At 43.6% G+C, this 12,531-nt stretch overlaps 1 protein-coding gene across 10 annotated transcripts; it reads right to left on the bottom strand.

The window, feature by feature from the left end:
• Positions 1 to 426: 426 nt before the first annotated feature.
• Positions 427 to 10,284, bottom strand: LOC120787820. 10 transcript variants are annotated; one of them, XR_005707087.1, is made up of 6 exons: positions 10,230 to 10,284; positions 9,747 to 9,854; positions 8,441 to 8,550; positions 7,609 to 7,794; positions 7,246 to 7,472; positions 427 to 2,045 (listed from the first exon to the last, which is right to left on the bottom strand). XR_005707087.1 is itself a non-coding variant. In XM_040123367.1 (3 exons), exons 1-2 carry the CDS (start codon positions 5,495 to 5,497, stop codon positions 1,812 to 1,814), a joined length of 1,119 nt encoding a protein of 372 aa, XP_039979301.1. In that variant the 5' UTR covers positions 5,498 to 5,994; the 3' UTR covers positions 427 to 1,343; positions 1,788 to 1,811. The 10 variants fall into 10 exon arrangements, 2 of the variants coding, with proteins under 2 accessions (XP_039979301.1, XP_039979300.1); XR_005707088.1 differs by having other exon boundaries at positions 427 to 2,020; XR_005707091.1 differs by having other exon boundaries at positions 7,647 to 7,794.
• Between the last annotated feature and the right edge of the window lie 2,247 nt (positions 10,285 to 12,531).

Raw genomic sequence — 12,531 nt, 5'->3', positions numbered from 1 at the left:
AAATTTTCGTCTTGTGTCATTGTGTTTTTTAGTTCCCTGCCTTTCCTTTCTTTGCCCTCATCTCTCCGCCATCTCAAACGCCTAATCCTACTTTTTAAATATATCATTGTTTTTTCTTACCTGACAGAGCAAATGCTGAGCTGCACTCATAAATTCAGCCTTCGCAGCTGTGCTTTCAGATGCCCTAGTTGATTCCTCGCTAAACTGCCCTTCAAGGGAACCCCAGTTCGATCCATTTCTTGGACGGTTCAACCCCTGGTGATACATGTAGCGTTCTTGGCTACGCCTGTCTCTCTTTCCGTGCTTTGCCCGCTGCCCATCTCTAGTTACCCGTCTATCTGTATGACCAAAAGTGTGCGTTAGTGATCAATAGGTCACAGTATGCATACAAACCCAGGAGATACTACGGCTGTATTACCTTAAACCTTTTTGCCCATGGTGTACTCTGCACTCCTACCTCGAGACAGATGGATGCTGTATTTGGTCAAAGGACACATTCAGAATTTACCCACGTACTTTCAGTAGTGCAATTTGTTTCAGCTAAAGTCATTTGCATTTGATAGCGCAGCCCCTGTAAAACAAATTTCTTGTAATATGTTAACTTAAAAAGAGTTACCCAATTAACGCCAGTCGGATGTTCTTGATAGTTAAATGTTCTTATTACAAAGCGTATAACTTCCCCTTTATCACCCTCGTACTGATGGAGGGTCCCCGTGGTGGGCGCTGCGTGTGATGAAGGTGTGTAGCAGTCTTCATCATTTTCCTGAACCGGTCAGATATAACTCGCCACCCCTAACACGCCAGTCTGCTCCCGTGAATGGAACCGGAGCAAGCATAGGAGATTTAGATGAAGTGGGCAAATGTTGACAAATCCCACAAATTAAAAGGTTACTTCTATGTGCAGACTCTGTCATTATAGATAAAGCGGTGCTGTGATCTTCGTAAGGTGGAACACGGGTGGGGAGTTTTCTTAATTCTAAGCTTACTCTACATGCAGGCTTCCAATACAAGTCAGTTGGGTAATTTGGCTCGGTGTCACAATCGTCAGGTCTGCTGCACCAGTAGGGTATTCCCAGCTGGAATCGAATCTAGCACTCAAAGTCACTGAGCATGTGTCATGTGTGTCGCACTGGGTCTGCACATGTGCTGCTTTTAATTCAGACCAATGGCCAAAAAAGGGTTCAGAGAGTCCTAATGCATATATGTGGCACACGTGATCTGCCCATGATCCCGCAGGACACTTAAACATGATCATGCCGGGTTTCGGTATCCTGGCTTGGCACGTCTTGTACCATTCGCTGTGGGCGCCATAGGCTGGAGCTTCTTGGCAAGCCCGGGTTCTCCTGCACCAATACGAAAAATCTGATTTATGGTCAAACACCTCATGCAACCATACAGTGCAAACATTATTGGTCGCAGATCGGGTGTCACACACAACCTCTGTTAACTCTCTTTGGATGTTAGTCACCGCGCCATCTTCTACTGTATATATTGTGCAATTGTCCTTACCACATCGGCCAGTGGGACAATGGAAAGTAATACTCCCCTCTCGCCACTCTCTCTTGGGACGAATGAGGGCTGGTACTTGTATAATTACTGGAATTGTGGGCCTGTAGGTCAGAGATGTCATAAAGGATTAGGACAATCACACTTAATGATAACAGTAGGTAACAGCAGTAGTCCCACCGTTCTTGACGGTTATTGAAGCTCGGAGTGCAGGCAGAGCCCAATCCGCACTCCTCCCCTCTCACCGAGGTGCTAGGTTCCGGCGACGCGTTCAACTGTACCTCTGCCAGTTCCCTGGCTCTGGTCTACGCAGCTCCTCCCCTCTGGACCTCCAGGATGCGTTTGCAGTGGCTGGCGTGTATCCAAGGTGCTCTCCCGTCTACTTTCACCGCTGTCTCTGTGACCAGGAGGACTTGGAAAGGCCCGATGTAGCGCCTCTGCTTCCAGTGTTTTCGTCTGTGGTCCTTAATGAGCACCCAGTCTCCCGGCTTCAAATGGTGCTGGGCTGCTGCAGCTGGGGAAGGGAGCACAGCTTTCACCTGTGCATGTAAAGAAGACAAAGCTGCTGACAAATTAGCACAGTATCTTATCATGCTATCCTCATAATTGCCGGTGGTCAAGGCGGGTTTCACTGGGCCCCACCCTGTGGAGGGGGGGCTTCCAAACTTCCTATTTCAAAAGGGGAGAGACCATGTTTTATCCTAACGCGCATGCGCATGTGGAAAAGCACCAATGGAAGTGCTTTAACCCATGACAGTCCTGTTTCTTCGCAGCATTTAGCCAGTTTAGCCTTTACGGTACCATTCTCCGCTCGACTGCACCTGCTGACTGTGGGTGGTAAGAACAGTGATGTTTAATGTCAAATCCTAGATACTGTGAAATTTCATCGAGGGCTCGATTAGCAAACCCAGGTCCGTTGTCACTGCTTATGAGTCGTGGTATCCCCCGGCGTGGCAAAATGTCAACTAAGAGGGTCTTTGCCACGGTTCCAGCATCCTGTTTGGAAGTAGGAAAGACTTCAACCCATTTGCTGAACATGCACACTATCACTAAACGGTATCTCTTCCCCTCTGATGGAGTTAATTCAATAAAATCCATCATCAGATGTTCAAAGGGGCCTGTCTGGAGGTGGGTGCCCTTGGTGCGGCACCTTTAATGGCACCTGAAGCATTATTTGCTGCACAAATAACACATCTTTGGCAAAAATCAGCTGCGAATATTGAAAACCCTTTTGTATACCAATTAGCATTTATAGCAGCTTGCACGCCGTTCTTCCCCACATGATCTTTTCCATGACTAAGTTTAGCATATGTGTGGAAAAGGGCCCGTGGCAAGCATGGCTTACTGTCAGGACCAGTCCAAACTCCATCCTTGAACACAGCACCCGAACGTGCCCACAAGGAACGCTCCTGTGCTGTTGCAAGGGATTGAAGTGTGGGAAGGTCAGCATATGGGCTGAGGTCGACCGGTACAGATAACAGATGAGAGAGGGGAAAGAAGGGTTCAGATGAAGCTGCTGACTTTGCTGCCGCGTCTGCTGCTGCGTTACCTGTGGAAATAGGATCAACGGATGTAGTGTGAGCATTACATTTCATAACAGAGACTGCTTTGGGTAAGAGGATAGCATCTAAGAGAGCTGAGACAAGTGTGTGGTGTGCAATAGGCTTCCCCGCTGATGTTAAGTACCTTCATGCTTCCACAGGGTACCAAAATCATCTACTACCCCGAAAGCATAGCGTCAATCTTTATATATGTTATCGGTCTTGTCCTTCGCTATCTCACACGCCTCGGTAAGAGCGACCAGTTCTGCTGCCTGGGCTGAAAAAAGTGTGAAGGAAGTCTTCCGCTGATAAGTGTTTCATGTGATGTGACTACTGCAAATCCAACGTGATCCGCACCTGTATCAGGTGAGCGTGAAGCGGATCCGTTAACAAAGAGCTCCATGTCTGCATTAGGGAGGGCAGTGTCTGTTAAATCTGGTCTTGGGGTACATATTTGCTGTAACACGTCCACACAGTTTTATGGATCACCGCTGCCTGCGGTGGGAAGGAGCGTTGCTGGGTTCAAGACATTACAGCGTTTGACCACGATGTTAGGTAGTTCAAGTAATGTGTTATGATATCTGAGCCATCTCTGCGCAGATAAGTGAGATGTTTTCTGTGCATGTAATATGTGCGCGACAGCATGCGGGACCATCAGTATTACATCAGAATATCCGACAATGTCCCGTGAAGCTAGTACTGCTTTCTCTGCTGCTGCAACTGCACACAAACAATGAGGGAGACCTGCAGCCGCTGAGTCAAGTTTTGAGGAAAAATAGGTGACCGGCCTGAGTTTTCCTCCATGAGCCTGACACAGGATTGAAGTCATAAACCCACCTTTCTGTTCCACAAACTGGGTGAAAGGCAGGTCTGGTCTTGGCAGGCCCAAAGTCGGGGCCTGAGTTAGAGAAGTCTTCAAGTCGTCAAATGCTCTGTCTTGGCCAGGAGTCCAAGTCAGTTTGTCACGCCAAGATGCAGTGTCTTTCCATGGACCATGGAAGAGAGGGTGCCTCCCTTTCTGCATAATTGGGGATACACTGTCTACAATAAGAAGCCGCCCTTCTAGGAAGCTCATCATTTCTTTTTGTGTTACTGGTTTGGGTAGATTCTGAATATCAGCTACCCGTTTGGGGGAGAGAGACCCCCGCCTCCTCATGATCACATGTCCCAAATAGGTCACCTTTATTCGGCAAACTGAAGCTTCTGTCGACTGACCTTGTGTCCATTCTCTGCCAGATGTTTGAGTGGCACTACAATATCGATTTTACAGGCCTCCTCTGAAGGGCTACAAATTAGCAAATCATCTACATAAGACACAAGGGCTGAGCCCGCGTGGAGATGTAAACTCTGCAGATTTTCAGTAAGAGCTCGATGAAACACGGCGGACTTTCGTGAAAAACCATTGGGCACAGGGTCCAAGTATACCCCTCCCATTAAAGGTGAAGGCAAACCAAAACTGGCTATCTGGATGGACTGGCAAAGAGAAAATGCGTTAGCCAGATCAAGAACAGAAAATGTGTGCTCCCTCTTGGAATTAATGATAATATGGTATGTGGGTTGGATACCTCGGGTGCCCTCTGGTAGACTGCAGCATTTACGGCCTTTAAATCTTGGACAAATCTCCACTCAGGAGGTCGGCCCTCCCCACGGACCTTTTTTACTGGAAAAATGGGAGTACGAACGGGGGAGTTGCAAGGGATTATTACAACTGATTTCAACAATGACTCAAACACTGGTGTTATGCCATCAATGGCTTCTTTTTTCAAGGGATACTGTTTCAAACATGGTCTATATTCAGACTTGGGGTGCACCACCAAAGGCTCTGCTCCCCTGATGAGCCCCACATCGTATTTGTGGGAAGCCCACAAGGAAGCCGGAACCTCAGACAACTCCGGAATATCATCAGCTTCTGCTAGCATGAATTGATCAACACACTTCTCTTGTTCCAAGAGCACTACCGACCTTTGAACCGACACTGTGTCTGGCAGGTTTATTCGGAATACTCCCTCCTTAGCGCTATATTCCATTATGGGGTACCCCGCAGCCGGCACAAAGTCTGATAGGCTGAGACGACGCAGCCGAGGACCTAAGTCCTGCCATTTCCAATCCGCTGGTTTGGCCAATGAAATGTGAGGGGTGGAGCCGCGAAAACACTTCCTCTTGCGAAGAGGCGAGAGATACAGGCACAACAGCAACCTGCTCTGTCCAATATACATGCTTAAACAGAGAAGTTTCTCTGTTTCTTTCTGCTCGACATTCCAAAACCTTTCATATTCTGTGTCTGGCCCTGTGCTGACATGTGACGTGCAGTGTAGTGACTGACTGTGCATCTTATCAGCTGTGGGGCAGTGTGCTCGTGCAAACATAGTGAGGTCATTGACTACCTTGTGCGCTTCTAACTTCCATTCATAAACATACAGGAGTCTACTGCTAGGATCACACTTAATCATTTGATATCAGGGGAGCTGGGTCTGTTTTAACACCTCAATACAATCTGGGGTAGAGTATAACACAATGCCAAACCTACACATCAAGTCTCTTCCCATCAAATTTATGGGGCAGTTTTGTGACACTAAAAAGGAATGTTTTACCATCTGATCATCTAATTCACACTGTAGGGGAACTGAACATTTCTCAGAAATTGGAACACCACTCGATCCTATTGTTAAACATGTTTTCCCACTTTTCCTAGGTTTGTAAGGTAAGGCATCTGCTCGCAAAACTGAGTTTGTAGCTCCTGAATCTACTAGAAACTTTACAGGATAATTAGATATCATGAGTGTTAGCTCTGGAAATTTCTTGTAGCTTTTATCAGTGGAATACATGGCAAATTTGAGAATAGGTGTTCCTATGGTATTTTTAGCTTCTAATTGTGTGGATGTGGGTGTAGGGTGTGTTACTTGCGGTTCTGGAGAAAGATGATGCTCTGGCTCCGGAGTCCGCTCCCCCGGGGTCCCCTCCTTTCACTTGGACCCGACGAAATTCGGGTCCCTAACATGCTTCTTAGGGCAGTCCGCCTGCCAGTGCCCACGGCCCCACAATAATGGCATGCATCTGGATCTCCCCTTGGTCTGCCTCTTCCGTGCCCTCCTCCCCCTCTCCATACTGCTCCCGATCGATGCTGAGATGGTCTCGTGGGTGGTCTGCAATCATTGAACATGGCTAGTTGTGCGTCTTCCAACATCTTTTGCCTGCTTTTTTTCTTGTGGTCATCACGTCTCTGGAGCTGTTCCTCAGCGTGTTCTGCATGTTGCAGAATAGTTGCAAGTGAACAGGTTTTCGAGGTTACGCAAGTCTTCCTCACTGTTTGCAGTAACTCTGGCCTCATTCTGCTCAGGAAATGTTCTTTCAGGTGAACTTCGTATGGGTCAAGCGGTTCAACACCCATAATGTCGGGTCTCTTGAGGCCACTGTGGACATCAAAGGCCGACGTCAGTCGTGCTAAAAACGCACTGCAGGTTTCTTGTGGCCCCCGAGTCATGGAGGTGATGGCAGATAAGTTCAGTCTCAAAGGAAATTTCCTTTTGACAGCGTCAATGAGGTCTCGCACAGCGTTGGCATAGCGGCTATTGTCATCACTATCAAAGTCTGGATTTTCAGACGGCAAGACACTGTTGCGGCTGTGAATACATTTTGGATCTTGTGGAAGTCACTTGAAAGGGGTTTTGTTCATCAGCCGTCGCAACTCGGACGTAGTTGGTCTGTATTCTTGGATGAACTGCTCCAGGTCAGATTCCCATCTGGTGAGGTTGTCTTTGGGGCTGCAGATATGTGTCAGTGCTTCAGCCACATCGGCTTCTGACCAAGGTCTGAACACAAGCATAGGACCTCTTGCACCAGCAACTTCGACCATGGGCATGATTGGAGAAGTGGAGGGGTCGAGGGCAGGGGATCCTCCCCTTCGGTCTCTGTATCTTTGTTGGGCTTGGCCGCGGGTCGTGAAAGGCGTATACACCGTTGTTGGTTTCTTATATGGAGGAGGTGCCGGTGGAGCAGAGTCCAGATCCAGGCCCATCGGATTCCTCAGAACCTCGGTGAGAGAAGGATACAGATTGTTCATGGGCGGTGGTTCAAAAAAATTTTCAGTCTTTGTGTCATTGTGTTTTTTAGTTCTCTGCCTTTCCCTTTTCTTTGCCTCATCTCTCCACATCTCAAACGCTTTCCAATCTGCCTTAAATATATCATTGTTTTTTTTTACCTTTGGACAGAGCAAAATGCTGAGCTGCACTCATAAATTCAGCCTTTCGCAGCTGTGCTTTCAGATGCCCTAGTTGATTCTCGCTTAAACTGCCCTTCGAAGGGAACCCCAGTTCGATCCATTTCTGGATTTGGTTCAAACTCCCAGGATAGCGGCGAAAGGCACTCTTTGGCTACGTCTGTCTCTTCCGTGCTTTGCCCGCTGCCCATCTCTAGTTACCCGTCTATCTGTATGACCAAAAGTGTGCGTTAGTGATCAATAGGTCACAGTATGCATACAAACCCAGGAGATACTACGGCTGTAACTATGACACGTCTGTCAACACACTACTCTGAGCTGTGAGATTTTCCAAAACATCGTAACTCTTTCTGAATGCTGATCACTGCATGTCTCCACCGTACGTGGTTGTCCGTTGGATCGGATCGGCGAACCGGTCTCCGCAGGATGGCAGTCTCAATGGGAGTTTAGTTTGGCCCGTCTGTCCGTCCGGCGGAGTCCAGATCACGCGTCCGATCCCATCCTCGTCGCCAAGTGTTAGGCTAGAAAGGCCTTTAGGTGAGGAACAAAGAACAACAATAAGTCTATGAAGATTCAAATGATTTATGACAGAATATCAAGTCGAATTAAAGAGAACAACAATCAGTATCCGGCAATGATCATCAGACAGGGACAAGAGTCTATCTATTCGGCCGAATAGGGTGCAGCACTCTTTCCACCACTGAGGTTTCAGAGTCCGCACACGTGCCAACTATAAGACAAATCCTTATATACAGTGATGGTCACGTAGCCGTTGTCGTCAGCACGAATAAACAGGTTAAATTCCCCACTCTTTCCTCGAATCTGCACAAATGTACAGCCGGTTCAGACCAGCATTTATTTTTTATAATCAGTACATACGGTTCATTCAAACAATCCTAAATTCAGAGAACATAGCATCCCTTTACATTACAAGAACATAGTTCAACAGGTTTAATCAGTGATAAGTAGTAATGAATAATAAGAAATAAAACATTTCCCATTACACCTTTCTTTTGAAGTGTTCCTAAAGTAGACAGTTTTCTAAAACGATCTGGCAAGAATTAAGAACCTAGCAGCTCAAATGAATATTGGAGTTTCAATGAAGTTTGCTAAGCTCAACATTAACATTTTCTGCAAAGTGTTCACACAAACTCCCATCAATCCATATTTGCCTTACCAGTGATCGTGTGTTTTCACGTCCTTCACCTCACATCCCTTAAAAGGCTCTGGGAAGGATTATAAGACGTTCCAATTTAACGTCGGACTTTTTTTGGGACCGTCTGCGCACTGAAATCAAATGAAAGCGCGTTTGCCACCATCAGTTATGCAATTTCTTACCTCCAAAATCTTAAATTAGTTAGATAAGCTTGATGGGTCGATAACATATCCTATATACAAATATATATATATATATATATATATAGGGATGTTCCAAAAGAAACAAGTTGTTTAGACTATATTATGTTCAAATCCCCTCTCTCGTCGCGAATGAACATCAAATCAAACATGTACTGCCTTTTGAAAAAATGTTCATACAAACCCATATCAAAGCACATAGTTACCTTTATTTTGTAGTCTTCCTTAAGTAGACAGTTTTCTAAAACGATCTGGCAAGAATTAAGAACCTAGGAGCTCAAATGAATATTGGAGTTCAATCAACATCCATTGTGTTTTGGGACCGTCTGCGCACTGAAATCAAATGAAAGCGTGTTTGCCATCATCAGTTATGCAATTTCTTACGTTCCAAAAAAATTAAAGTAGTTAGATGAGCTTGATGGGTCGATAACATATCTTATACATACATATATATACATGTGTATGTTCCAAAAGAAACAAACTGTTTAGAATATATTATGTTCAAATTCCCTCTCTCGTCACGAATGAACATCAAATCAAGCATGTACTGCGTTTTGAAAAAATGTTTATACAAACCCATGTCAAAGCACATAGTTACCTTTCTTTTGAAGTCTTCCTAAACTAGACAGTTTTCTAAAACGATCTGGCAAGAATTAAGAACCTAGCAGCTCAAATGAATATTGGAGTTCATACATGCTTTTGGAAGGTTTATTCCACAAGCAATGAAGCCAATTCCATGACAACTAAACAAAGTTCATCTGCTAATAAGATATGGTTAAAGTTCTGGAAAAAGCTAATTAAGTGAAAATTGAAATAAGATTTTTTTTTGTTTGTTGTTTTTCTTGCTTGGTTGTTTGTTAGTTGTTCTTAATCAAACTGCAACAGAGTTTTCATTTCAAGATGTGTTCATGTGTTAGTTTGAGCGCTATCTGTCAGCATCGGTTTCATAATGTAGGTGCAGTAATGACAGTTTGCTTCATATTTACAGTCAATTTATTCCACAGTACTCTAAAGTGGTATACATACTACAGTATACAGAGGCCAAGCAACTGAGTTCAAAGTGCAACATTTTAAGGTACAAAAACAAAAAAAAAACTAATACAGAGAGGGGTGTTCATGCAACTCACCCACAGTTATTTGCTCTACCACTAGTTTAGGGTAGACGATGTTGGCGCAACCAACTGAAGCGCCACATACACTCTGACACACCAGTGGATCCACACAACCTAACACATCTACGAAGACACACACACAAACACAGAGAAGCGAAAAAAAATAAAAGATGTAAAACCTTAATTAACTACAGTGGCTTCAGAAAGTATTCAAACCCCATCACAATTTTATTTTGTTGTGGATGTAATTTTAAATGCATGAATTGACATTTTTGTCTATCAGTCTACATTCATGAACATATAATGACAAAGTGAAAGCCTGTTTATTAAAAGTCAAGGCCCTTCTTTCCCGGTTACTCAGTTTGACTGGACAGCTGACTAGGAAGTGTCCTGTCAGTTCCAAACGTCTTCTATTACACAATTATTGAGGCTACTGTGGTTTTCTATTGGTTTTCTACCCTTGCCCTGATCTATGATGATCCCTGAGCTATGCCTCACCACAGTTTTGTCACAGCAGGCTTCAGAGAATTCCCTGGACTTCATGGCTTGGTTTCTGTCCTGACATGCAGTGCGAATTGTGGAACCTTATATACACAGGTGTATGCCCCCTATGTCCAATGAATTCAATTTGCCACAGGTGAACTCCAATCAGGTTGAAGAAACATCTCAAGGATAATTAATGTTAACAGGATGCACCTGACCGATGTAGTTATAAGAAAAAATTAGAGAAAGACAAAAGAGAAGTTACATACATTTTTCTGACAAAAACATAATGACCAGAATATATCTTAATTTTTCAGTGTTATCAGTGATTCAATTAAAGTTAATTGTCCATCTTCCTTATGGGGCTTAAGGCCCTAATGTTTCCTGCAAAGCCCCAAATCTTTACTGTATGATTACCTTAATACTTCATCACATCTGGTATTTTATGTACTAAACCCCAATCATAGCTGCGTAGGAAACAATGGTGGTGTTTTAAATGGAAAGAGGAGAGCAAAGTTCTGACAGAACACAAATCAGAGCCCCTCCTGTCCCCCATGTCGTGTTCAGCCCCTGTCACTGGAGCATTAGTGCCAAGCGGTTCAAATTTTATTTTACCTCAATATTTCTTGTGTGCAGATCTCTAAACGTATTCTGTAAGCAACAGTGATCTGATTTTATGCTGCTCACGGGCATGAGTCTGCAACAAGCGGCAACCACAATCAACAATCTTTTTTGCTTAGGAAAAATGTTACTGTTAGTTACTGTTACTTATCAAATTTAGACAATGTTATACCCACAGGCGAACTATGAATATTGCACTGCTGTTGTAAAATTATCATAGCGAAGGTAATGGTGTAGTGTAACCTGTGCTTAGTTTGCATTAGTTATATATCTTCATTTTGAACGTTGTATTGCCAGCCTTTAGAAATATCATGAATTAATTGTACGTCAGTCAAGATCATCTCTTCAGCTATATATATAATCAGCAGTGGGAGAAGTATTCAGATCCTTTACTTAAGTAAAAGTACCAAAAAAGTACCAGCGATGTAAAAACACTCCATTTCAAACAAAAGCCCTCCATGGAAAATCATACTTAAGTAAAAGTACGTCAGTAATAGCAGCAAAATGTTTTTTAAGTATTAAAGTAAAAATACTAGTTTTGGCCCTCTGTTTATCTTTCAAGAAAAAGGGATATGAGACATTTTTAACCAGATGGTGTTTTTTAATTCAACATGTTTGAAAATTAAGAATGATATGTACAGTAGTAGATTCGTAGGCCTAAACTTAAAAATTATTTTCATAATCATATTGGGATTCATGTCAATAAATAGGAATTGAGAGGAGGGTCAGCTTGAGCAACCACCTTCAATGTTACAACCTTTTTGTTTCATTTTTGTGACTGGTATATTCCTTTTTTATTTCAATTCTATCCTTGGTAATGAAGTAATATTTTTCATCGGGTCGTCCACATTCATATTGCTTGCAAGGGAAGAATGCACGGGGCGAACATATTATAACATTGTGTTATAAAATTGGTTCTGCAAATCTAAGGTTACATTACCTAACTTAGTGCATCTTAACAGTGACAGCGGGTTGTCAATGTCCTTAAGTCATGGTTACAAAAAGATAATATTATTACAGTTGACTGTTGGCGTCTCAACGTGCTCAGCAGATGGAAATTAGCTCAATTAACTAAGTTAACGTTACCTCACATAACAGTATTGATTAACATGTATTCTCTGGTATCCTCCCAGTTAAATTAATTAAGTACTGTTTAACGTTATGAGTATTTTTTAGGTCCTCTTCGTTTCATTGTTAATGATAGGCGTCAAAACGTCAAAACGAGCACCAACACAGTGCCACCGAAGTGAGAATTAGTTAATTTTTGTTTTTAATGTATAACAGTACAACAGACTTTTTTTTTTTTTTTTTTTTTACAACTAAAGCGAGGGAATAATGTATTTTCAGATAACTCTGTGGATCTCATCTAAGAAGAGGGCTGTTTCTTTTGCCTTTTTCTCTATAGCCTAAAATATGATACATTTCTCACTATTACAATGTTTTTTCCATCTAGCCAAGGTCTGGATCATTGGGGACAACTACATCCAGCGTGGACTACAGACACCATGGGCAACAACCCTGGTGTTAATGGTATCTCTATCCATTGGTTCAACTGGAGTGGATTGAGGTGAAACAGCCTTCACCCCTTCTGCCACCAGTCTCTACAAGGATAGCAGTCCCAGATATCCTCCCCATCCACTGCGGGGGGAATTACCTGGGGGATGTGTCAAGTGTAAACCTCGTCGCAGCAAAGAAG

Source organism: Xiphias gladius, unplaced genomic scaffold (assembly GCF_016859285.1).
Source record: "Xiphias gladius isolate SHS-SW01 ecotype Sanya breed wild unplaced genomic scaffold, ASM1685928v1 HiC_scaffold_67, whole genome shotgun sequence".
Classification (NCBI taxonomy): Eukaryota; Metazoa; Chordata; class Actinopteri; order Istiophoriformes; family Xiphiidae; genus Xiphias; species Xiphias gladius.
The sequence above is the reverse complement of the archived record's forward strand: the minus strand, read 5'-3'. Positions and strand labels throughout refer to the sequence as shown.